General features: G+C 39.4%; 1 protein-coding gene across 1 annotated transcript; it reads right to left on the reverse strand.

Annotated features, from left to right (window-relative positions):
• Positions 1-370: 370 nt before the first annotated feature.
• LOC134388638 (zinc finger protein 234) lies at positions 371-18,351 on the reverse strand. Its single transcript, XM_063111835.1, has 6 exons — positions 17,867-18,351; positions 17,553-17,728; positions 11,441-11,523; positions 8,235-8,361; positions 7,578-7,670; positions 371-2,791 (listed from the first exon to the last, which is right to left on the reverse strand). The coding sequence occupies exons 1-6, from the start codon at positions 17,914-17,916 to the stop codon at positions 900-902; spliced, it is 2,421 nt and encodes an 806-aa protein (XP_062967905.1). The 5' UTR covers positions 17,917-18,351; the 3' UTR covers positions 371-899.
• Between the last annotated feature and the right edge of the window lie 6,921 nt (positions 18,352-25,272).

Consider the following 25,272-nt stretch of genomic DNA (forward strand, 5'->3'; position numbering starts at 1 on the left):
AGGTGTCAATTGCAATAGGGTAAATTGCAATTAATATTGCACTTACTGGCCAGCCACACACACACACAAAAATATTTTAAAAAGCAATTAATATTGTAGACTGCTTACCTGAAGCAGGGAAAGGGAGGTAGGGGCAGCCAGAGAAAGGTTGGTAGACTGATACAAAGTTATAGTTAGATAAGAAAATAAGTTCTGGTGCCCTAGGGTGACAATAGCTAATAATATTGAATTGTGTATTTCACGATAGCCAGAAAAGAGGATCTTGAATGTTATAACCACAGAGAAATGATAAATGTTTAGGTGAAAGATATGCTAACTATCCTGATTAGACCATTATACAATATATGCATGTATTGAAACAACAAACTGCACTCCACAAACAGGTACAATGAAAACTAAATAAAATTTAGAAAAAATATTGCAATTGCAGTATCCAGTGGTTTTCTGCATTTTAACAAATGTCCATTTCCCTGAATAATTTTATTTTGCAGGTTTCCTCCGTTGGATACAATATTCAAATACTGTATATTTTCTTCTTTTGATCCACTTAAACAAGTACTGAGCACACCCGTAAGCACTAGTCAGTGTTAAGGTTGTATAGATTCAACAGCAAAGTGCCTGCCCCCATGGAGCTTACAGTCTAGTGGACATCAATTGTGGCATGCCCATCACTATACTTTTGTTAAAGTCAAGTCCAAACACTTTTCCTTTCTAAGCCCTATATCCTAAGTGACATCTGATAAATGTCAAAGTTCTGACCGAAGCCCTTACTGCACTCACCAACAAGGTTCTCAGCTATGTGGTCTCTGGACCACTGGGCTATGTTGATCTGTTGGTTAAACACTGACTTAAATAAAACAAATACGTTCTCTCCTATTCAACCTGATGATCACAAGAATTCAGGTTGAACATGAGTTTTTTAAAAATATGACTTTGTAGAACCTCCTTCCTGACAATTCTCTGTTCTTATCACTCTCATCACTTTCATAAAATGTATCCCCAGCATGAATTTTGTGATGACTTACAAGGTTTGATCTCCAGCTGAAGCTCTTAGCACATACCTCACACTTGTAAGGTTTCTCGCCTGTGTGAACTCGACTATGATATTGCAGTTGTGAAGACCGACTGAAGACTTTACCACACACATCGCATTTGTACGGTTTCTCTCCAGTGTGGACACTCTGATGAAGCTGAAGACTTGAGGCTTGACTGAAGTACTTACCACACTCTCCACACTTAAATGGTTTCTCTCCCGTGTGAACCCTCTGGTGCATGTCAAGATTCAAGCTCCACTTGAAGCCCTTCCCACACTCCTCACATTTGTAAGGCTTTTCTCCAGTGTGGACTTTTTGATGGGCTTGAAGGTGTGCACTCCGACCAAAGCTCTTCCCACACTCTTCACATCTGAACGGCTTTTCTCCACTGTGGACTCTCTGATGGGTCAGAAGATGTGAGGCCTGACTGAAGACCTTCCCACACTCCTCACAATTATAGGGTTTCTCTCCCGTGTGGATCCTAAAATGAATTTTAAGATCTGCTCTACGACTGAACCCCTTTCCACACTCTTCACATTTGTACGGCTTCTCACCCGTATGGCTCAGCTGGTGAATGTGAAGTCGTGAAATCTGATTGAAGCCTTGCCCACACTCCTCACACTTATAAGGTTTCTCTACACTGTGTGCTTTCAGATGGATTTTAAGATACGAACTCTGACGGAAGGCTTTCCCACATACCTCACACTTGTAGGGTTTCTCTCCTGTGTGGACCACCAGATGAACTTGATAATGAATTTTCATCCTAAAGCTCTTTCCACACTCATCGCATTTGTATGGCTTCTCTCCAGTGTGTACTCCCTGATGGGCCTGAAAACTTGAACTGTAAATAAAACCCTTACCACACACTTTGCACACATATGGTTTCTCTCCAGTGTGGATTCTCCGATGGGCCTGAAATTGTGAAGGCTGAATAAAGCACTTACCACATTCTTCACACTTATATGGTTTCTCTCCTGTGTGGACCCTCTGATGGATACGAAGATTTGAGCTACAAGTGAAACGCCTCCCACAGTCCTCACATTTGTATGGTTTCTCTCCTGTGTGGACCATGCAATGATTATTAAGTGCTGATCTGCGACGAAAATTCTTACCACATGTATCACATTTGAATGGTTTCTCCCCAGTGTGGATTCTCTGATGTTCCTGAAGATGAGAAGCATGAATGAAGGCCCTCCCACAGTCCCCACAATTGTAAGGTTTCTCTCCCGTGTGTGATCTGCAATGAACGGTAAGTGTTGATCTACGACTGAAACCTTTCCCGCACTGCTCACATTTGAATGGTTTCTCTACAGTGTGGACTTTCTGATGAGTGTGCAAACGTGAGCTCTGACTGAATTCCTTACCACACATATCACACTTATAGCATTTCTCTCCCATGTGAACTCTCTGATGGATATGAAGAGCTGAGCTGTAACAGAAGCTTTTTCCACATTCACAACATGTATGAGACTTCTCTCCTGAATGTAACTGTTGATGAAGATCAACACTGGAGATATCACTGAAGGATTTTTTACTCTCATTACACTGGTCAAATTTCTGGCCTGTGGGAGTTATAGACAGTCCTGTCCCAAGCTGGCAGGGTGAATCACTTTGCTTGGGGAACTGAGAACTATTTGTCATGGAGTCTTGACATCTGGTTAAGTCACTTGTGATTTGTTGCCAGATTTGCCTGAAGGAAAGTTCTTCCTGTGGTCCTGCTTCTGGGACAGTCTCCATCTCACTTTGGATCTTGTCTGCTGCAAAGACAGAGAATTCAGAGATGTGGACAACTGACGGCTCTATTCAGAGTTTTCAAGATTTCATACTTAGGAGGGAGCAGGAGATTTTAATGAATCCAGAGAAGGTTCGGTTTGTCTTTTCCATTGTATATCATGGTCTCCGGTTTGTATGCCTAGAGTCACCAAGAGGTCGTACAGTTGGCTGCTATCCACTAAGCATTAATGAGACTTAGGACACCATACCAAGTCTCCTACGTGAGGTACAAGTTAGAAGTCAAAGACTTAATTTTAAAAATTGATAATATGATACAAACTGTGAACCTACTGCCATTTCTATTAAATATCAAAGTCAGTGTAGAATCATGCATAGTAAATTATGTAGTTAATAAATTATGTAGATATAAAAATCACGTAGAAAATAAAATATGAATCAACAAGAATTTTAAGAAAAAGCAGCAAAATAATCAAATACTTTGAAATTTGGGTTCATGTTATATATCTGATTATCAAATACCCTGAAATATTTATATTTACATATTCAAAGTATTCCTGGATATTCTGCACAATATGTACACCTAATCATATTTTTCCATGTTGATAGACATTAAACGAGCTGGCAACTATTACAAATTCTTGACCACTTCTAATATAATTTAAATTTAGAAATGAGTCTTCTAAAAGGCTTATCCTTATTAATATTCCAAACTTTCTAAATTTATACAAAGATATCTAAACATTTGGAGATAATTTTTTCTTTCTTTCTTTCTTTTTTTTTTTTTTTTAAAAAGATGACCGGTAAGGGGGTCTCAACCCTTGGCTTGGTGTTGTCAACACCACGCTCAGCTAGTGAGCTAACCGGCCATCCCTATATAGGATCTGAACCCTTGGCTTGGTGTTGTCAGCACCACGCTCAGCTAGTGAGCTAACCGGCCATCCCTATATAGGATCTGAACCCATGGCCTTGGTGTTATCAGCACCGCACTCTCTCGAGTGAACCACGGGCCGGGCCTTGGAGATAATTTTTTCAATGAACTCTTTACTTACAAGTTTGTTTCTTTTTTGACAGCTGGCCAGTATGGGGATCCAAATCCATGCCCTTGGTGTTTATCAGCACCACACTCTCCCACGTCAGCTAACCAGCCAGCCATCCAATTAAAGTTTATAAAGTACTCCTGAGGTAATTTTTGCAGGGGAAAAAACCCACTTCCCTCTCTGCAGGTATAGTCAATTAAAAGCTGCTTCCTCCTTCGTTTCAGTAGATATTTGATAAACAGCTTCTATATAACTCTGCCTTGGATCATTTTATTGTAAAGCTACTTCAGTGTCTACGTGAGTGGAATGGTTAACATGATTTGCAGATTGTTAGCAAATATCTAACCACATACTGACTAAAATCGAGCATATAAGCAGAAAGAGGAACTGTAGCTCCTGCCAGCAAGTCACCTTCATGAGGACAAAAGGGAATCAAAGTTGAATTTTTAACATACGTTGTTCTAAAACCTGACAGTAATTCAGATCTCCAGAAAAAAAAAGTGAAAAAGTGGCAGCTAATCTTTTACAACTGAGATGGGGCCTGGGAGAAGGACAGATGAGGCCACAGTGTGAACTCTGAAAGCCAGCCCTAGAGCAAGCGTTGTATTTGGCAGGAACTCTTCCCAGACAGTGACATGGACGGCTCCTCAGGTCTTTTAAGTCAAGTCTCTGCTCAATGTGAGCTCACCAATGAGGCCTTCTTTATCACTCAGTGAAAAATTATAAATCCTGTCCTCACCCAATTCACCTCTGGCATATTCTATTCTCCTTGCACTTATTTATGCTCTTCACAGAACTTTTTATCATCTGATACACTAAGTCATTGGTTGTTTAATGTATGTCTTTCCCACCAGAACGCAGTATCAACATTCCACATTTTGGACATTATACACATTTTACACTTTCCTACTTTAAAACCATTGTCCAGAACAGTGCCTGTCACAGGGAGTGCTCCACAACTGCATGTAGAAGTGCAAATAAATCCGTCTGATTTTTTAATGAGAGTTTATGCCAAGTCCTAAAAGGAAAACATCTTTTCCAAGTAAATTATTTACGATAGGAAATGGACAGGAAAGTGCAATTTTGGGGGAAGCTGAAAAGCCATACCAGACACAGGGGTACACCAAGGGTGACGCTAATGAGAAAAATCAAAGGTGGCAAGAATCACTTGGAGTGAAAAGAGAGGAGGAGGGCCTATACACTGGTTCCTTCTGAAGCTTTGGCAATAGATAAATTGGCCTTCCACACAGTTTTTCAAATGGAAAACTGCAGCCCTTTAGTGAGCTATAAAATAAGTTTAAAATGTTGTAATAAGCATTCAGAAAAAAAAGAACCAGGATAGAAACTATCAGAGTATTATCAGCAGGAAAGGGCTCATTATGTGAAATTCCCACTAAACCCATACATGTAAGTCTGCAGACATGTGAAATATTTGTTCTGTTTGCAATGAAAAATGTATTTTTTGTTATGCTCAAAAAAGTCCGAAAACTTTGGTTCTAGAAGTTACCCAAACCTTAATTAAACAAACTATTCAAATGGAAAGGTTATTTCCAAGGGTGGCACCTTGGAAAAATATTAATAGTTGAGTATGTACCTCTTGTAGTTAATGGTTATATTTAACAACTTGAACCTTTAAAACTAGCAGTTTTTGAAGGGGACAGTGAGTCTCTCTGAGGATGTGACAATTTTGAGTGGGAAGTTTCCTGATTTTTCCCAGGTTATAATATTAATTAGTTGAAAATAAAATACAGGTCTTTATAAAAATAAAGAAAAGACTATATGAATCCTCTTTAAAATTTAATAGCTAAATTTGTAAAAAATAAAGGCACAACATATTTTTGAACCAGAGACATAGGCAACATTCAGCAGCATGACTTATCATTCTTATCTTAAATCTTCCCCCTCTCTACCACTGGGAGGGAAAACCTGGGGACAGTGATGTGGGCGGGCACTTTGGAAGAAGTGAATGGGCTACAGGCAGGCAGATCGTTTAAGGGAAGGCAGGCTGCAACCTGGTTTCTGTCTGACACCATAGGAAATAGATCTTTTTTCCTTGTATGGGGAACTAAAAATTAGACATCAGAATCCTCAGTCAAAAAGGATTTCTTCCTAGAAATGAACATGCTCCCTATAAAAGGCACCAGGAAAGCCACTGGGAAGGCATGTTAGTCAGTGTGGTCACAACCACAGTGCTTACAAGTTTCCCTGAGATGTGGGTCAAGTGCGCATGCGCACGCACACCCACACCCACCCCACCCCACCCCCACACACAATCACACCAAGGACACCTAAGGAAACTGAAATTGGACAGGCAGCCATCAGAAAACAAATACTGTTCTGCAACATCCTCATTCATTGATTTACGTATGACCTATCAGCTATCTCTAAGATTTCTGGAGACAGTGAGGTCCTCCCAGCCAATAACACATTTATTATGTCAACAAATACAAGGGGTCTTCAGAAAGTTCATGGAAGGATTCTTATCATCTTTTAATTCCATTTTCCACAAACTTTTTGAAGTACCCTCATATTTATAGATGCCTGAGGACAGAGCAATAAACAAAACAGACAAGATTCCACCACTCTTAGACATTACATTCCAATAGAGAGAGAGAGGTGAAAAGCAAGTAACCAGAAATCTATGAGACACAATATAAGGCAGGGCAGAGAATAAAGACAGGATGGTATTTTCAATAAGGTGGTCAGAAAAGGCCTCGCTTGTGAAATTAAAATTGAGCAGAGATCGGAATGAAGTAAGGGAGAGGCCAGAAGGATTTTACATGAAAGAGTTTTCCAGGTAGAAAGAGGAGCAAATAGGGCTTCAAGGAAGAAGTGCTTGTAGTAGGCAGAATAACTGTCCCCCAAAGAATCCATGTCCTAATGCTCAGAGCCCAAGAATACATCAGGTTACATGGCAAAGGAGAATTAAGGTTGCAGATAGAGTGAAGGTTGGTAATATGAAGAAGACTAACATGAAGACTATCCTATATTATCTGGGTGGGCCCAATGTAATCAAAGGGTCCTTGTAAGTGGAAGAGGGGTACAGAAGACAGAAAGAGGGAAATGTGACTACAGGAGAATCGTCAAAGAAAAGCAAAGTTGGGCTGTGCAGGCGGAGGAAGGGGGCCAGGAGCTAAGAAATTTGGCAGCCCCTAGAAGCTGAAAAGATAAAGATACAGATTTTCCTCCCCTAGGGCCTCCAAAAAGCAATGCAGACCTGCTGACAGCTTGATTTTAGCCCATATTGGACTCCAAACATAAAGAACTGAAAGATAATACATTTTTGTTGTTTATGTTAATCCACTAAATACAGGGTAGTTCATTTTAAGGCAACAACAGGAAATATGGTGGCCTCGGCAGGTCTGACAAACAGTCTTTTCCAGCCACATTGTCCAGTGTGGCTGGAAAAGACTGAGCAAGAGGGAAAGTATAGGAGATGTGGTCAGAGAGACAGTGGGGGATGAAGAGCAGACCACGCAGGACTCTATAAGCTACTTCACAAGGCTTCAACTTTAAGAAATATAAGAAGCCCCAAAGGGTTTTGAGCACAGGAATACCAATCTGACTTATATTTCCCAAGGATCACTTTGGCTGTGACCCGGAGAACTGACATTTTACTATAAGGGTGGGAGCAGAGCAACCCCTACAAAGGCTGTTGTAATAGACCAGGAAAGAGGTTTGGCAATTTGGACCAGACGACGGCAACAGAGGTGGAGAGAAGGACAACATGTAGACAAACATCTACAAGGACTTCCAGTCACTTGGTCCTTACCTGATTTCCCTTGTCTTTGGGTTGGTGTCTTCATCCTATCAAGCCTTTCTTCCTTTTCTATGTGGAACACATCATGCTTGAATGGTTGATGCCCTATGAATGTGCCAAGTCACATATTTAAAACAAACACACTAAAGGTACAATTTACTGGAAATTTGGATTCCTACTGCACACTTATCAATTCATCAATAGCAGTGTTTTTCAAACATTTTGGGGGGGTGCCGCTGGCTGGTAGAGGGACTGAACTCTGGACCTTGGTGCCATCAGCACCATGCTTTTACCAACTGGGCCAGCCCCCCAAACATTTTTTAAATGATCTGCTAAAGAAATACCAGTATTTCAAGATCTAGACACATATACATAAATATGTACTACAAAAACCTATCTCTAACCAATATCTACTTTCATTACATCTCCTCCCCTCTGGTTCTCACATCACTCACACAATTGTCCAGAGTTTTTGCTACAATGCATTCTATTGCCCCTAATGAACTCTGACATTTTCTACCTTATTTTATTTCATTAAAAATTGTTGATAGGAAAGTCAGGTCCACAAATGTGGGTGACTAATTCAAGACCTCCAATGCCTTGAACACCTGAGGACACAAAGTCACTCTAGGGGGCTGACATTTAGTGTCAGAGGGCGTCAGAACTTACCCACTGAGAGCAGGTTCCTGAAGTTCTCCAGCATCACATCTTGGTACAGCTTCCTTTGTGCAGTGTCCAGCAGCCCCTGCTCCTCCTTGGTGAAAACCACAGCAACGTCTTCGAAGGTCAGTTCCTCCTACAACACCAAACACACCTAAACTCAATCATTATCAACAGTTACTTGAAACAGAACAGCACTGAGAAGGTGGAGAAGATGGGTGGGGAGGTGATCCAGATTTTGAGGGACTTAAGTCAATATGTAGATTTTCCAGCACTTCTCCTTCCATCCTGCTAATGCCACACACTGAGTTTCCTCAGCCTCACAAAAGTACAGCAATGACAGCAGTCCTTGTATTTTTACTTTGTGCTCTCAATGAATCTACTTATAAACAACCCTCTAGAACTCCAAATGATGCATCCTGGGCTACACATTTCACTTTTTGGTGAATATTACTAATTGCCCCAGAAATACTTGCAATTTAGTACCAACATACTTGATAGCACCCACCTTCCTCCTCTCTCACACAGAAACCCTGGACTGTCACTTTTCATTAAGATCTGCCAAACTAACACACTTCTTGTAACACATCCAGGGCAGCTATGGAATTCATCTACACACTCAAGGCACACACCACGTCCATTAACTGTGGCATGTGGTGTCATGATCTGGAGCCAGCATGCCTTAGCGCACACCACAAGGGTCTGCCCCTTCATAGCTGCATGACCTTGGACAAGCCCACATAATTTCATTTTGGTATAATGGTTCTTACACAACAGGGTTCTTTCAAGAATTAAAAGAGGGAATATATCTATGTAGCATTTGGAACAGTGTGTGGCACAAAGTGACTAACAAACATCAGCTCTTATTATTATTTTTATTATGATCATTATGTACTTAATCTCATTTTATGGCTGCATATTATTCAAGGGAACTGACTATCTATATTTACCTGTTCTAAATAATAAACATTTAAATTTATATATTTTTCACATTAAAACTAATCTGGCAAAAAACATCATTTTATGTAGATCTTACTTTCATGTCTATTTTTTTTTTTTTTCTTCCAAATTTATTTTATTTTGTCAATATACAAGGTGGTTAATTCCTGTGGCCCATCACCGAAAGCTCCCTCCCTCCTCCCTCTCCCCGCTCCCTCTCGACAATGTCCTTTCTGTTCACTTGTCGTATCAACTTCAAGGAGTTGCAATTGTTGTGTCTTCTTCCCTCCCCCCACCCCAGTTTTTTGTGTATTTATTTATTTTTAGCTCCCACAAATAAGTGAGAACATGTGATATTTCTCTTTCTGTGCCTGACTTGTTTCACTTAATATAATTCTCTCTAGGTCCATCCATGTCATGTCTATTTAAAATAACAGAAAATGAAAATTAGCACATCAAAAAATAAGCACATTTAAAATGAGAATCATATAATGGCAGATTTTCTTCCCCAATTTTTTCCTACCTCTGTAATCTTTCAAGAGAACACAAGCACTCTGTTTCTCCACAAAATGGACTAGGGCGGGTTATAGATTTTCCAATATTTTTTGTAATCTGATTAATAAAAACAATTCATTTTATTATTCTCACTTATCTGATTGTTTATTTATCAATCAACATCACCACCTTTTCAAACGTCTACTGGCCATCTCTGTTTCTCCTTTTTAACTTGCCTCTTCATGTCTTTTGTTCATATTCCTCTGGACTTTTTCTTTATTCTATGCATAAGATTCCCACTATGGATTTTGTCCTTTTTTGGCATCTGTGTGGTAAATATTTTCGCTCCAGGTTTTTATTTCTCTGGTAATACTGTGTAAGGTATCTTTTGTCATAGAGGAATTTAAAGACTTTATAAAATGACTGTGCTAATTGCTGTCCTTGTGCACATGGAGCTCTCAGCATCTCAGTACACCCGGGGAGGTGTCACATCGTGAAGAGAAGTTCCCTGAGGAGGGGGCCAGCACAGGAATAGGACTGCCTGTGGACATCATCGCCCAACAAGGCACTCCAGACACCCACAGCACAGGGCACAGGTCTCTCAATGGAGAATTCTTTTGCTATTTCCTCTTGTCTCTCTTCATGAGAATGGAATGGCTAACATTCCTGACCCTTGATTTCTTGTGTGAACCTGAGCAGGTTTCTTATCTTTCACAAGTTTAAAAGGAAGATGAGACCAAGAACCTCTTCACTGATCTGCTCTGAGGAGTAAACTCAGGAAGAGAACACAAAGGACTGGCAAATCCTCTAGTATCACTAGACATTTTAAAAGAAGGTTATCCACTACTTTGGTCAAACTGCTTACCACACAAAGAAATAAGAAGAGACCAGTAAACAACCTACACACAACGTATGACTGAAGCATGGGGAACAAAAACTTTGCTCTTCCTGTGTGAAAACCTCCGACAGTATTTGTGCGGAGCAGCAGTTAGAGCCTGTTGCGCTATGTCATGCTGCAATATTCTATCTACAGAACAGCCAATGTGGCAAGTATTCAATGTACCCTTTCAAAACTGAGCTTCTAGTACATTGAGGACAAAAAGTTGCAGCTTGTTTTTAGAACTGATTTTGGGGGAAAAGATTATGTAGGAAAATTATCACTGCAGTGTTGTTTACAACAGTGAAATTCCTAAATCACCTAAATGTCTACAAGTGGGAAATAGTTAAAAATAAAAAGGTACATCAATTCTATGGGACTATGATGTAACCATAAAAAAAGAATATTATTTATTTATTTATTTATTTATTTAAAAGATGACTGGTAAGGAGATCCTAACCCTTGACTTGGTGTTGTCAGCATCAGACTCTCCCAAGTGAGCCATGGGCCAGCCCAAAAAAAGGAGTATTATTTAATACTAAGTGAAAAATAATCACAATTGAAAATGAGACATATATCATGAACACACATAGAGTTATGAATGTACATAGGAAAGGAGCATGAGAAAATAAAAACAGCTAATTTGTAAGTGGGTAAGTACTTAAGCAGGAGAATTATTCACTCCTAATAATTTTTCTTCTCTATGAAATAAATAGTAATAAAACACACAAAAACTAAAAACAAATGCAAAGACAACTCAAAGGGGACAAAAGAAGCCCCTGGCATGAAACAGGTCATCAAATGCCTGATGTTCTCCTTGGGTCTTCCCAAAAAAGAGAAAAACATGTGACAATCTGTGAACGGAGATGGCATTTTAACAGTGAGAAAGGCAAGCCCTACTCACCTTGAATGTGGTCATTTTTTCTCCTACTTCTGAGCATGTGAAGAGTCCTGAGTTACACAGCTCACAGGAAGGCAGAATCGTGCCTGGAAAACAGAACAGAGAGCAGAAATAGAGACATAAAAGGGTGGCCAAGGCTGCTGCTCACCAACATGGACACTCACAGTGAATGAGCACATGAATGTTCACAGCAGCATTATTCCTAATAACCCCAAACTGGAAAAAACCAAAACGTCCACCCACAGATGAGTGAATAGACAAAGTGTGGCCTGTCCATACACTGGAAGGAATCGAGTACTGATCATGCTGAGTACTGGGAAGCCAATCACAAAGCACCACATGTTGTACAATTTCATTTCTATGAAACGTCTAGAATAGGCAACTGTATATATAGGAAAAGTAGGTTAGTTGTTGATAGCAATTTGGGGTGAGAATGAGGATTAATTGTAAATGGATAAGAGGAGTCCCACTGGGTGAATAAAAATGGTCTAAACTGAATTATGGCGATGGTTGCACCACTCAGCAAAGTTTCCAAAAATCATTGATTTGTATACCTGCAATGGGTCATTTATGCAATATATAAAATATAGCTCAATATAGTTGAAAAATATAGTCATTACTCTTCATGTCATTTATTTATTTTTTATTGAAACATGATTGTACATGTCTGTGGGGTACAGAGTTGCATATCAATGCCTATGTGCAATATGTGATGCTTAAATCCAGGATAATTACTACATTCAATATTATACAATGTTACTCCTTTATCCTCCCCTCCCCCTTTCTCACCTCTGGTAACCTCTGTTCTATTCTCTCCATTTGAAAGTTCAACATATTATTGTGTTTGACGTATCTTTCTTTTTTTATTTATCTGTCTATTATTTTAGCTCCCACTTATGAGTGAGGACATGCAGTATTTCTCTTTCTGTGCCTGGCTTATTTCACCTAAATAATTTTCTCCAAGTTCATCCATGTTGCTGCAAATTGCAGTATTTCATTCTTTTTCACGGCAGAGTAGTATTCCATTGTGTAAATATACCACATTTTCCTATCCAGTTGTTCCAGAATGGATGTTTAGGTTGGTTCCAACTCTTGGCTATTGTAAATAGAGCTGGGATAAACATGGGAGTGCAGGTATCCCTTCGACATGATGATTTCCATTCCTTTGGGAATATACCCAGTAGTGCAATTGCTAGATCATACGGTAGTTCTCTCTGCAGTTGTCAGAGGAAACTCCATACTGTTTTCCATAATGGATGCACCAATTTACAATCCCACCAGCAGTGTAATCTCCATGTCATTTAAATTAACAAGACTGGATTCTGAGTCCATATTGATAGAATATTTATAGTTGAATGAATGAATAAACAAATAAAAGAGAAGGAAAGCTCAGTTTTACAGTAAAATGCCCACTAATGAATGTATCTTCCCATTAAAAATTTATTAGTAAAAAAAAAAGACAGTAATTTTACAACAACAAAATTTGACAAACATCAACTTAGCCAAGTGAACAGAATTGAGATCACCAATGAAGGAACAAACCAATATCATTTGGCCCCTGTTATGTTGCAATGAAAAGGACACCACATCACTTCTGTGATATTCCTGCTAACAATGCATAATCTGAATCTAAATATGAAATATCAGACACACCCCAAATGCATAGCTTTGTCCAAAATAACTTGCCTATACTCTTCAAAAATATCAAGAACAAAAAAGACAAAGACTGTGGAATCATTCCAGATTAAAGACTACAGAAATGTGATAACTAAAGGCAATGCAGGAAGTCCTAGCCCGAGTAATTAGGCAAGAGAAAGAAATAAAGGGCATCCAAATTGGAAAGGAGGAAGTCAAATTTTCCCTGTGTTGCAGGCAGACAACATGATTTTAAATACAGAAAATCCTAAAGACTCCACCAAAAATCATAAGAACTAATGTTTTTTGGTTTTTTTTTTGGCAGCTGGCCTGTACAGGAATACAAACCCGTGACCTTGGTGGTATCAGCATCACATTTTACCAAATGAGCTAACTGGCCAGCCCTCAAGGTCTTTTTTTTTTTCCATTCAATTATTATTATTTTTTTTTTTTGGTAGCTGGCTGGTACTGGGATATGAACCCTTGACCCTGATGTTATAAGGCAGCGTTCTAACCAACCCAGCTAACCAGCCAGCCTGTAAGAACTAATTAATAAACGAATTCAGTAAAGTTACAGGATGCAAAACCAAAATACAAAAATCTATAGTGTTTCTATACACAATAGCGAACTATCTGACAAAGAAATCAAGAAAGCAAATCCCATTTACATTGGCTACAAAAAAATAAGATATCTAGAAATAAATTTAACCAAGGACGTAAAAGATCTCTATGATGAAAACTACAAAACAATAATGAAAGAAATTGAAGAGGACATAATAAATTGAAAGATACTCCGTGTTCATGGATTGGAAGAATTAATGTTGTTAAAATGTCCATACTACCCAAAACAATCTACAGATTCAACACATCTCCTATCAAAATACCAATGACATTCTTCACAGAAATAGAAAAAAACAATTTCTAAAATTCGTATGGAACCACAAAAGACTCCAAATAGCCACAGCAATCTTGAGCAAAAAGAATAAAGCTGGAGGCATCACACTACCTGACTTCAAAATACAGTATAAAGCTTTAGTAACCAAAACAGCACAGTACTGGCATAAAAATAGATACACAGACCAACGGAACAGAATAGAGAACTCAGAATAAATCCATGCACTTACAGCCAACTGATTTTCAACAAAGGCACTAAAAGCACACAATGGGGACAGGATGGTCTCTTCAATAAATGGTGCTGGGAAAACTGGAATATCCACATCCACAAGAATGAAACTAGACCCCTATCTCTCACCGTATACAAAAATCAACTCACAATAGACTAAAGATTTAAATGCCAGACCCAAAACTATAAAACTACTAAATGAAAACATGAGGGAAATGCTTCATGACACTGGTCTGGACAAGGATTGCTTTGATAAGACCTCAAAAGCACTGACAACAAAAGCAAAAAATAGTCAAATGGGATTACATCAAACTAAAAATCTTTTTACACAGCAAAGGAACCAACCAACAGAGTGAAGGGACAACCTACAGAATGGGGAAAACATCTGCAAACTATGCATCTGACAAGGGGTTAATATCCAGAAAATGTAAGAACAACTCAACAGAAAAAAACCGACAAATAATACGATTAAAACATGGTTCAAGACCTGAATAGACATTTCTCAAAGGCATACAAATGGCCAACAGGTATATGAAAAAATGCTCAATCTCACTAATCATCATGGAAATGCAAATCAAAACCACAATGAAACATCACCTCACCCCAATTAGAACGACTAGTATCAAAAGGATAAAAAATAACAAATGCTAGCATGGATGTGAAGAGAGGGCACTCTTATACGTTGTTGGTAGAAATGTAAATTAGTATAGCCAATATGAAAAAGAGTATGCAAATTCCTCAAAAAATTAAAAACTGAACTACCATATGATCCAGCAATCCCACTACTGGGTATATACCCAAAGGAAATGAAATCAATATGTGGAAGAAATCTGCACTCCCATGTTTATTGCAGCACTATTCACAATAGCCAAGATATGGAATCAACCTAAGCATCCATCAGTGTATGAATAGATAAAGAAAATGTGGTATATGTACACAATGGATTACTATTCAGCCATTAAAAAGAATGATATACTGTCATTTGCAGCAATAGGGATGAACTTAGAGGACACTATATTAAGTGAAATCAGCCAGGCACATAAAATACCACAAATCTCACTCATATGTAGAATCTAAAAAAGTTGGTCTCATAGAAGTAGAGAGTAGAATAGTGGTTACCACAGGCTGTGGGGGGCGGGGGGAGTAGGCAGGAGGGAGAATTAAGCCACATTGATCAATGTACAGAGTTACAATTAGAAAGGAGGAATAAGTTTTGGTGTTCTATTGCACAGTAGGGTGACTATAGTTAACAATATAGTATTGTATATTTCAAAATATCTAAAAGAGAGGATTTTAAATGTTCTCACCACAAAATGTTTGAAGTGATGGCTATGCTAAAACCTTGATTTGATCATTGCACAACGTATACATGTATCAAAACATCACACTGTACCCCATAAATATGTACAATTAGTATGTGCCATGGTTTGAATGTCCCCTCCAAATCTCATGTTGAATCTTAATCCCTATTGCAACAATATTAAGAGGTTGGGATATTCAATTATGGTATTTGAAAGGTGGGGCCTTTAAGAGGTGATTGAATCATGAGTGTTATGCCCTCTTGAATGGATTAATCCATACATGAATTAATGGGTTAATGGGATTATCATGGGAATAGACTGGTGTCTTTATAAGGAGAGGAAGAGAGCACATTAGCATACTCTTGCCCTCTCACCACATGACATCCTGCTCTGCCTTGGGACTCTGCAAAGAGTTCCTACCATGAGGAAGGCCCGCACCAGACGCAACTCCTTGACCCTTAGACTTCCCAGCTTCCAAAACATAAGAAATAAATTTCTTTTCTTTATAAATTACCCAGTTTCAGGTATTCTAAGTGACAGAAAACAGGCTCAGAGAGTATGTCTATTAAATAAAAATAATATACACTTGGAAGAGTTTGGTGCTGATAACACCAAGGCCACGGGTTCAGATCCCTATATAGGGATGGCCGGTTAGCTCACTGGGGAGAGCGTGGTGCTGACAACACCAAGTCAAGGGTTAAAATCCCCTTACCGGTCTTTTAAAAAAATAAATAAATAATTAAAAATAATTAGAAATAAAGGCAATGCATAAAATTTGACTTTGAAGGGGAACAGTTATAAGGACTTAAAAAACTGAACCAATTTAAATATAGGACTTCAGATTAGTTATCATGACGTTATCTAATATCTAGCATTACTACTACACAGTAGTAGTTACACAATTAATTAGTACTCATTTAATAGATACCATTTAATAATCATTTAATAAATAACATCTAGCCTAATATCTAACATTATCTAGTATGTTATGCAAAACCCTATAAACAGCCCTTCCTACCTGCCTCTTCCCAATACACCCCATGATTACCCTGGTATGAAGGCTTCCTAGCAGCAGAAAGGTAAAATAAACTGTCTATGGTATATTTATTCTAGTGGTATTTGGCTGACGGGCATCCACAAAATAGGCAAAATGTAAACAATTGGTAAATTTGGGTAAAGAGTGTAAGAGAATTTCTTATACTATTACAAATTTCCATAGGTTTGAAATTATATAAATTGTTTTTTAAAATTAAGAAATAGTCATAGGAATTATGGTAATGAGAAGAATAAAGATGAGCATGACGTAATATGGCAGTTCACTAGTTTATTCTCTCTTAGTGGTGTCTGGAAATTTCCACAGGTAAAACAGATCAGGGGAAAAACATTAAGTATGATAAAAATGTTGTAAGACAGTAAGTAAACAAATATACAAATACAAAGAGGCACTAAAAAGAAATGCATTATAAGCTTAACAGTTACTATCGTTACATCCTGGATTCATAGGTAATTAAAATTTTTTTCTCATATTTCTGTAATTTTTGAATTTTGCACAGTGATGTGGTTCTAAGGGGATATAAAATACTTGTAATTAGTAGGACAAAATAGTTGACAATGTTTTAAAAAATCAGAAAAGTCAAAAAAGTCCATGTCCATGAACCTTGCTCTCAAGGTCCCTACTATCAAATCCTAACTTCCTTTCCCCACCTAATTCCTGCTAATTCCTATGTCTCAATGAGAATGTATCCAAGAGATTATGAACTCAGGCTTGGGACCCAGGCTGCCTTGGTTCCAACACCTGCTTCGCCATTCATTCACTAGTTAGGCGACTATGGGCAAATAACTCATGCTCCCTGTATCTCACTCTCATCTTTAAAATAAGAAAAAAGGGGTACCTCTGCACAGAGCCAAGGTGTGGCGTAAATGTATTATTTGTATAAGGCCCTTAGAATTGAAGTTAGCTACTAACGCTTAGCTATTAACAATACCCATGCCAGAGTACACATCCCACAACAGACGTAAACATCTCTGTAAAAGAAAAATGAGAAGTCCCACTCACATGGAAGCTTAGGTGTCAGCAGCCAAGGAGTCACTGCCTCTACCGCGCAGTCCTTTTTGAGAAGTCGGGCTGGGGAGAGAAAGAATGCCGTGAAATACTCTGATCGTGTCGCCGTCCTCGATAAAAGGTAAATGCTCCCCTTCCTTCGTGCAAGACGGGAAGCAACCTTCTCCTTCCTAAAAAAAAAAAAAAAAAAAAAAAAGGTCAGAAGGCCTCCGACATTATCCAGCGTCCTGAGAGAAGGGACAGGGTCACAGCTGGTGCTCTGACCCCAACCCAGGGACCTGACTGCTTCACGGCAAATAAATACTAACAAGAAGAGATCACCATCACCATGTGACAAGAACCGTTTTAAAGCTTTCATCTGTACGACCTCTTTCCATTCTCAAAACAGTTCTTCTACTAGGATGCTCTTACGATGGTCCTAATATCCCCACTTTAAAGAACAGCAACCAGGGGCCCAGAGAGATTAACTCCCCAAAGTTAAACGACGAGCAAGTGGCCGCACGCGGAGTGGAGGGACGCGGACTGGGCGAGCAGAGAGTCCCGGACACCCTCAAATCAGGCGATACAGGACCCGACAAGTCCCAAAGCCGGGGACGCGAGGACAGCCCCAAATGCAAAAAGGCTCCGCCGAGGGGAAGGGAAACCGCCACCCTCTCCCCTCCAAAACTCCGCTCTAGGCCGAGGCTTCTCTTCCCCTAAATCGACCGCGGAGTCGCTGCGGGTCACGAGCCTCGGTCCACGACGTTCGGAAGGGCCCGTCAGACGTAGAACTGTCTCCCAGCACCACGGAGAGGCCGGCAGCAGCCTCCCACCGCGGGGCCGGAAGCGCCCGCCACTCGGCAGAGCGCCTGGACTACACTTCCCAGAATCCCCCGGAAGTGCCCGCGACTGCACGGAGCGTCAGGCCCACACTTCTCCTTTCACCCTCCGAGGGGAAGTGCTGTGAGTACACGGAGTAGATCCCGCAGTCCTGACCTCCCGGGAAATATTGTGGATTCCTACGGTTAGAGTTTTCGTTAGGTTTCCTTGAGTCCTCGAGCGAAAATATTCCACGAACAGGACTTTGTGAAGTCTAAATGCCTCCCATTATGACAGGAGTGTCGTTGGAAAGGGAACAAGCGAGGAAATACAGTCTTCAAAGAAAGGCTGAAAGAATAATGTTTAGTATAATCTGACGATATGAGACTAAAACAGGCATTTTAAAAGAATGGGTAAGGAAGAATGGCCCGGGAGGGTCAGTGGGGAGAGAGAAGGGTACGAGCTCCCACTGCACACCCACTGGTTTGGCAGGAAAACCCACCACCAACTGAGAGGGTCAAAAAGGAAGCCATTTTCTCACGAAACAGCTATTTTCCCTCCCTTAAAGTTTTCATGGTATTATTTCTACTTTGGAAGTGAAAACACCAAATTTCCGAGAAGTTAATAAATTGCCCGATATCCCAAAGCAAGTATAACTGCTGAAAAGCTTGACATTGGAGTCTGTTTGACTAACAAAGCCTATGGTTTAATGCAGTAGCACAGAGGGTTCCATAGATTGAGGGAGCATGTTTTATTGATTTTTTTCTTTATTTTTTGGTTAAAATATTTATTATTGTTAACAATTTAAAAACTAGCAAATGTTAGTGGAAACGAATTAAAAATAGCATAAAGCAAAGTTTTTTTAAAGAAAATGCAATTTTATTAATATTTTTTACATTCTACGATGTTGTGGAGCAATTGGGAGGGAGGGAGGGAGGGGGAGAGGGGAAAGGGGAAGGAAATAGGATGGAAGAAAGAGGAAGGAGGAGGGGCGGGACTGAGGCCTGTGGCACAGCCCCCTCATATCCATAGGCGAGGCTGGGGGACTTCCAGTGGTGACTTGGTCATTGCTGGGCTGGGTGCAGATGTCAGGGGGGTTATGGAAAAGCTCTTGCCCTGCACCATCCCAGCTGGGGAACCCAGGAGACTTCTTGCTGTGGCTTGGTGGTTGTTGCTGGGCTGGTTGCACGCTGTTGGGCCGGGCATGGCCTAGGCCCTCATCCACCATCCTCGGGATTTGTTGCAGATGTCCCGGGGGCATTGCTGAGGCCCCCAGCCCTCCCCCTTTCTGGCTTGGTAGCCCAGGAGACTTCCAGTCCTTCTGTGTGTTATAGGAGACCATTACTAGTTAATGTGAAACTGGTTGAGGGTACTTTGTTTTTTCTTTGTTTTGTGCTGGGTTATTTGCTATTCTCACTGTTTAAACTCTACGCTGGAACTACTTTGTTGTCCTTTGTTTATTTCTAAAATGGGGGAACTTCCTGTGGGGACGAGTACTTGAACTCTGTGGTTGAGCTAGCTTGCTGCTTTGCTGCTGATTCCTTAGGGAAGGCTTTTTGTGCAGCTCAGGTTTTAATGGTTGTCTTTATAGGTACTTCCAGCTCTGGAGAGATCCAAAACTCTGGTCTGGGCCTGAGTCTTTTTATCAAACTGCACCCCATGCACCTCTATATTCCTGAGCAGTCTCCTCTGAGTGGTCCTTCACTGATAGGGGTACAGATCAGCTGTCCTTGCTGTGTCCCAGTGTTCTCCCAGTGGGCCTGTCTCCCCGACCACCCATGCTGCAAACACTTACCATGGGATGGGCCATGTGCCCATCCCTTGTGATGACTCACTGGCCTCTGAGTGGCTCCTTTTCTTCAGTTGTTGTGGCTCTTCACTCCCAACTTCATACGAAGAGCACAGCTGCAGCTTTTGCCAGCTCCTGGCTCGGTGAGCTCAGTACCTCCAGCTTGGCTGTGGCTGGAGCTCGAAACGGTCCAAGTGGTTTTTTCTTTCTCTCATCATGGCTTCTCCTGCCTTCATGCATTCCGTAGGTCTCTCCTCCTCTTCCCCTGAGCTCTAGCAGCCCCAACTTGGCTGTCGTTGCTTTTATGTAGTTGTAAATTGGTTGATTTGTGGGAGAGAGTGACGCTGGGGACCAATTCCCCCATCTTGACCAGAAGTTCTCGAATAAAGCAAGGTTTTTAAAAAATCCATCTAAAATACTTCCCTTTGAAGATAATCAGATTTTTTTCTCCCTATAAACATATATCTCCCTATTAACCTACATTTTTCTTTCTTAAAATGAAGTTTCACGTTCTGTGTCCATTTATCCTAACTCAATTTAAACTAGATGTTTTCTAATATCAGTCTCTAGAAATCTGTCTCCTTCCAAATTGATGGATGAACAGGATTGCATTGAATGCATTGAGAACTAAAGACAAAACAGCTCCTGATTTCCTGAAGCTGGCCTGGCACTCGCAGCTAGGCCATGTTATTCTCCTTTGGGACATAAACAATTTTACAAAATACCAACCTCAGATAAGATTTTTTTGAGACCATGAGACAAAACAAGATTCCTTCATAATTTTGTTTAGATAGACAACATTTTCCATTAAAAAAAATTATAACCATCCCGGTTATTGTTAAGTGGCATCTGATTTTGATTTGCATCTCCCTAATGACTAATGTTGCTGAACATCTTTTCATATGCGTGTTGGTCAATTGTATTTTCTTAGAAGAAATATCTATCCATGTCCTTTGCCCATTTTTAAATTGGGTTGTTGTCTTTTTGTTGTCTTTAGTTGTAAGAATTCTTTATATATTTGGGCTACTTGACACCATGTTATGTGGTCTTTCCATTTTCTTGACAATGTCCTTTTATGTACAGAAGTTTTTAATTTTACTTAGTCCAATTTATGTAATTTTTTCTTTTGTAGCTTGTACTTATGGTATCTCATCTAAGAATCATTGCCAAATAAAAAGTCATGAAGATTTACCCCTATGTCTTCTACCCCTAAATCAATTTTGAGGTATATATATGTATATATAATATACATATTTAGTGGGGAGGGGGTAGCTAACAGGTACAGGGACTAAACCCTGGACCTTGGTATTATCAGTGCCACACTCTAACCAACTGAACTAACCAGCCAGCCCTTGAGTTAATTTTGAAGAGCATGAAGTAAAGATCTAACTTTGTTCTTTTGCATGTGCATATCCATCTGTCCCAGCACCATTTGATAAATAGTCTATATGACCAGGTGGCAGTTCCAGGATGTTGGTCTACCCTAGAAAGAAAAATCTTTCACAGGACCAGTGAAAGGTAAGAGAGGGACAGAAGAGAAATGGAACATAATAGGCTTTATTATAAAGTGAAGGTACACACCAAAGAAGTGCGCTGGATTCTCCACAAGGGAGAAACGCTCGCCTTCCCACATTCTTAGGGGGAAGGTTTATATGCTCTGAGAAGGGGGTCTCTATCCTAACTAAAGGGAGGAATATTCAGCTGTGGGGAGGATCTAAGGTAATTAAGGCCTAATGAGGTAATATCAGCTTCCTCTCATGCATCCCTAAGTTTCTGAAGTTTCCAGTCACTCTTAACTTTGATCCACTCTGAATATTTATGAGCAGCCTCACTGGTGTGTGTCCCTATTCTGCCCTGCCTTAATCCCTTCTGAGACGGTTTGCTCACATAAATCTTTTTGGGGTGCAGAGGGCCATAGATCCTGTCAGTCTTCTATAGCTTTGCTGGGTCAGGGCAGTTGTCCCTACCTGTCCCTGGAAACTAAACTATCTGCCTAGACTGTTAAGCAGCCTCAGGGAAGGCTCAGGTGGAGAGGGGCAGGAGCTCTTATCCTTGAAGCACCATGATGGTTTTTGGATGGCAGTCACTCTGTGAGAATTCTGAGCAGGAGAGCTAATGGCGCCCTCAGAGACTGAGCCTGAACTGCTCCTTTTTGGTGCAAAGTCTCGCCAGGACTCCCATTCTTGTTGTCACATCAAGGTCCTCCTGGAGGGGTAGAATCAGCACAGCTTTATTGATGTCTTTATAGGTTTCCCAGGGTCTGCAAGTCTGCATCCTCAGGCTGGCTGAAAAACAGCTTTACATTTTTGTAAATAATGTCATTTTACCATGTGAAAGAAGGAACTCAGAGAAATGCATGCCCCCCCCCAAAAAAAACTGTATCCTTTTAAAAATTTGACCATAGCCCATGTGGTTTTAGGTCCCAACGTGGCTTCAGTCCTGCTCATTTCAACAATTTTCCTACAGTCGATAGTTAGAGTTAACAAGCTATACATTAATTAGTACGTCGACAGTCTTAAGAACTCACACCAATCCTTTGCTTAGGAACAGGATGTCTCATCTAAGTCATGAGCCCCTGGCTTCAAGACTGCGAATACTTTTAGAGAACTGCTTGTGTAGAGAAGACATCATTTCTCCTTTTTTGAGCAAAACATTCCTTATGAAAGCATTGATGATCAATTTTCTTATTGACAATGTCTTACTTTTCTTTGTACTGGTCCCTCGGTGGTGGGAAGGCTCATTCCCAGGTACACTGATCCCTTGGAGCTGAGAAAGCTTATTCCCCGGAAACTCAATGTCCCATGTCAGAGGAAAAGATGAAATAGCAGTTAGGCCAAATTAGGGCAACATAAAGTGGGGTCAGGAACTTAGAAGAGACATGCTGTTATAACCAATGTGTCCAATTGTATTCTGTTATAAAGGAGAGCAGGTTCCCATCAATCCTGTGTAAATAACAATATTGCCATAAAAATCATGAAAATATTTATAAAAGTTTTTCAAAATTTGGAGGAATCAAATAGTGAAAAAGCAAATGCTTCCATCTCTGTTTATAAGTTATATTTTACCAAATTGCTATAAGTTATAGATAGCTTGAGAGAGTTTCCTTAAATCTGGAAAACGACATTTATGTAAAGAATCAAAAATGAAAATCAGAAAACATTATGTTTACCAGTCACTTAACTTTGTGTAATTACTTTTCTGCTTTGCTTGATCTTGATTAGCAGTTTCACCAACCCATCCATTTCTTATTAGAGTTCTGAAAAACTTTTATTCTGTGCATTGATCTTAAAGTTATTTGAAACCCGTGTTTAAGAGTTCTTTTCATTTCTACCAACTGCAGACAGCAAGACATAAAGTGACCATGACAAGAAAATTTGGTTATTTCTGTGGCATACAATTTCAGATTGCCAAAATTGTGTCTGATAGCATTTATACCTAGACACACTAGTTTTCTAGGAAACTTATACAATTTTAGAGCACATATTAATAACATATCAGTATAACACAAAGAAGGCCAAACATTGTTTCTTGTCTTGACAATGCTTCCCATATAGCAAATAATCTATCAAATTAGCCAACTGGTTTTAATATCTCTCTTTTACATATATCCTTTGAGAAGTTCCAGGGCCCTGGGAAACTTTCAAAGTTCAAGTCAATAAGACTGAATTTTCAGAATTTGGTTTTTAGGAAGTTTGTCAAACAGCAAAAGCTTAAAACACCTAGTTAAATAAGATCATAAACCATTATAAAATAAAACCAAAGTGACAAAAGATTTCCAAGGCACAAAGCACAAGAAGTTGCCTTGATAAAACATGGAATAAGTATCCCAGGCCAATTACCTAAAAGATAAAAAAATTCACAATTTTCTATTAGGTGCAGTTCAGCACTTCCAGAAAACCCAGTTGTTCCAACAGAGGAGAGAGCAAACTCTAGCCTTGCATCAGAGTACTTTTGATGTTAATGCCCAATTTTTAGAGAGGCTTATACAAAATTTACTTTTAATTTTAACCAATTTTTAAAATTTCTTTCATAAATTTTTCTTTTGCAAACTATTATTATGACTCACTCAGACTTCTTGTTTTTGCCCTATATATCCTGCTTCCTAAATAGCCAATCATTTTACTCTAGGACAAAATTTCATTGCACTAGATGCTTTCTCACACAAAAGTATTCTCTTTTCTTTTTAACTTTCCTAACCATACCTATATCTTCATGGCTTTCTTCACAACTCCTCTTCTCCTACCTACTTGTTTCTTATCAATAGTAAATTGACCTTGTTTGCCCAAGAATTGCATACAGAATGATCTTTTTGTTTTAGGCTGCGTTCACAACTTTAACCTGAAAAGCCTCTAGCAAAGAAAAATGTAATCCTGTTTGATTAGTAAACCCAGGCAAAGATGTATTCTGATAATTCTAAAAACATTTTTTATAGTGGTCCGATTTTAAACATTTTACCCTTTTTTTCTTTAGTTTTAAGAAAAACTAAACAGGCTCTGCTTTAACAGATGTAGCCAACTGTAACAGTTTTTGCTTTTCAAGCTTGCCTAGATGCCAGAGACCAGCTCCCCAGGATTCGTTGGACCTGAACCAGGTGGTGTGATGTTGCATCGGCGAGGAAAGAAAGAGACGGACCACAGATGTCTAGTGCAAGTGTGGACAAAAACCACAAAAATCTTGCTTTATTTATATTTTTTACTTAACCTTTTACATGATGATTTATCTTTTAATCAAAACATTTATTATTTCATCTCTATAGAAAAAGAAAAAACAAAATGTTCCAAAGTAATCATGCTGTGACAAAAGCACCCTCTCATGCATCAATAGTTCACCCTAAAACCTGTAGCTTGTGGCCAGGAAACTATACAACAGCAGCATGCTTGGCATTAAAGTGTCAGACTTTTGGTCTGAATAACAATTCTTGACCTTTTAAACTTACACATAAACTTATATTCGAACTTCCTATTAAATCTTACTTATACTTATGTTTAACAATTTACTGTTTTATGTTTTGTATTAATTATTTTAAATCTTAACAAAAATCACAATATTTACAACATGATTTTATATAATGAAACCTGATTATATCGTTCTATTATATTTTATACTAGTATTAAAAACAATTACACT

The sequence above is a fragment of the Cynocephalus volans genome, chromosome 10 (assembly GCF_027409185.1).
Source record: "Cynocephalus volans isolate mCynVol1 chromosome 10, mCynVol1.pri, whole genome shotgun sequence".
NCBI classification, from domain to species: domain Eukaryota; kingdom Metazoa; phylum Chordata; class Mammalia; order Dermoptera; family Cynocephalidae; genus Cynocephalus; species Cynocephalus volans.

What these genes read in the sequence shown, in the direction of transcription:
- LOC134388638 (XM_063111835.1), bottom strand. Translation starts at nt 17,916, where the DNA reads ATGAAAGCTTTAAAACGGTTCTTGTCACATGGTGATGGTGATCTCTTC. An exon ending in GGTGATGGTGATCTCTTCTT is followed by an intron (nt 17,729 to 17,866) that starts GTTAGTATTTAT and finishes TTTTTTTTTTAG; the next exon opens with GAAGGAGAAGGTTGCTTCCC. An exon ending in CCAAAGACAAGGGAAATCAG is followed by an intron (nt 2,792 to 7,577) that starts GTAAGGACCAAG and finishes CTGTCTTTGCAG; the next exon opens with CAGACAAGATCCAAAGTGAG.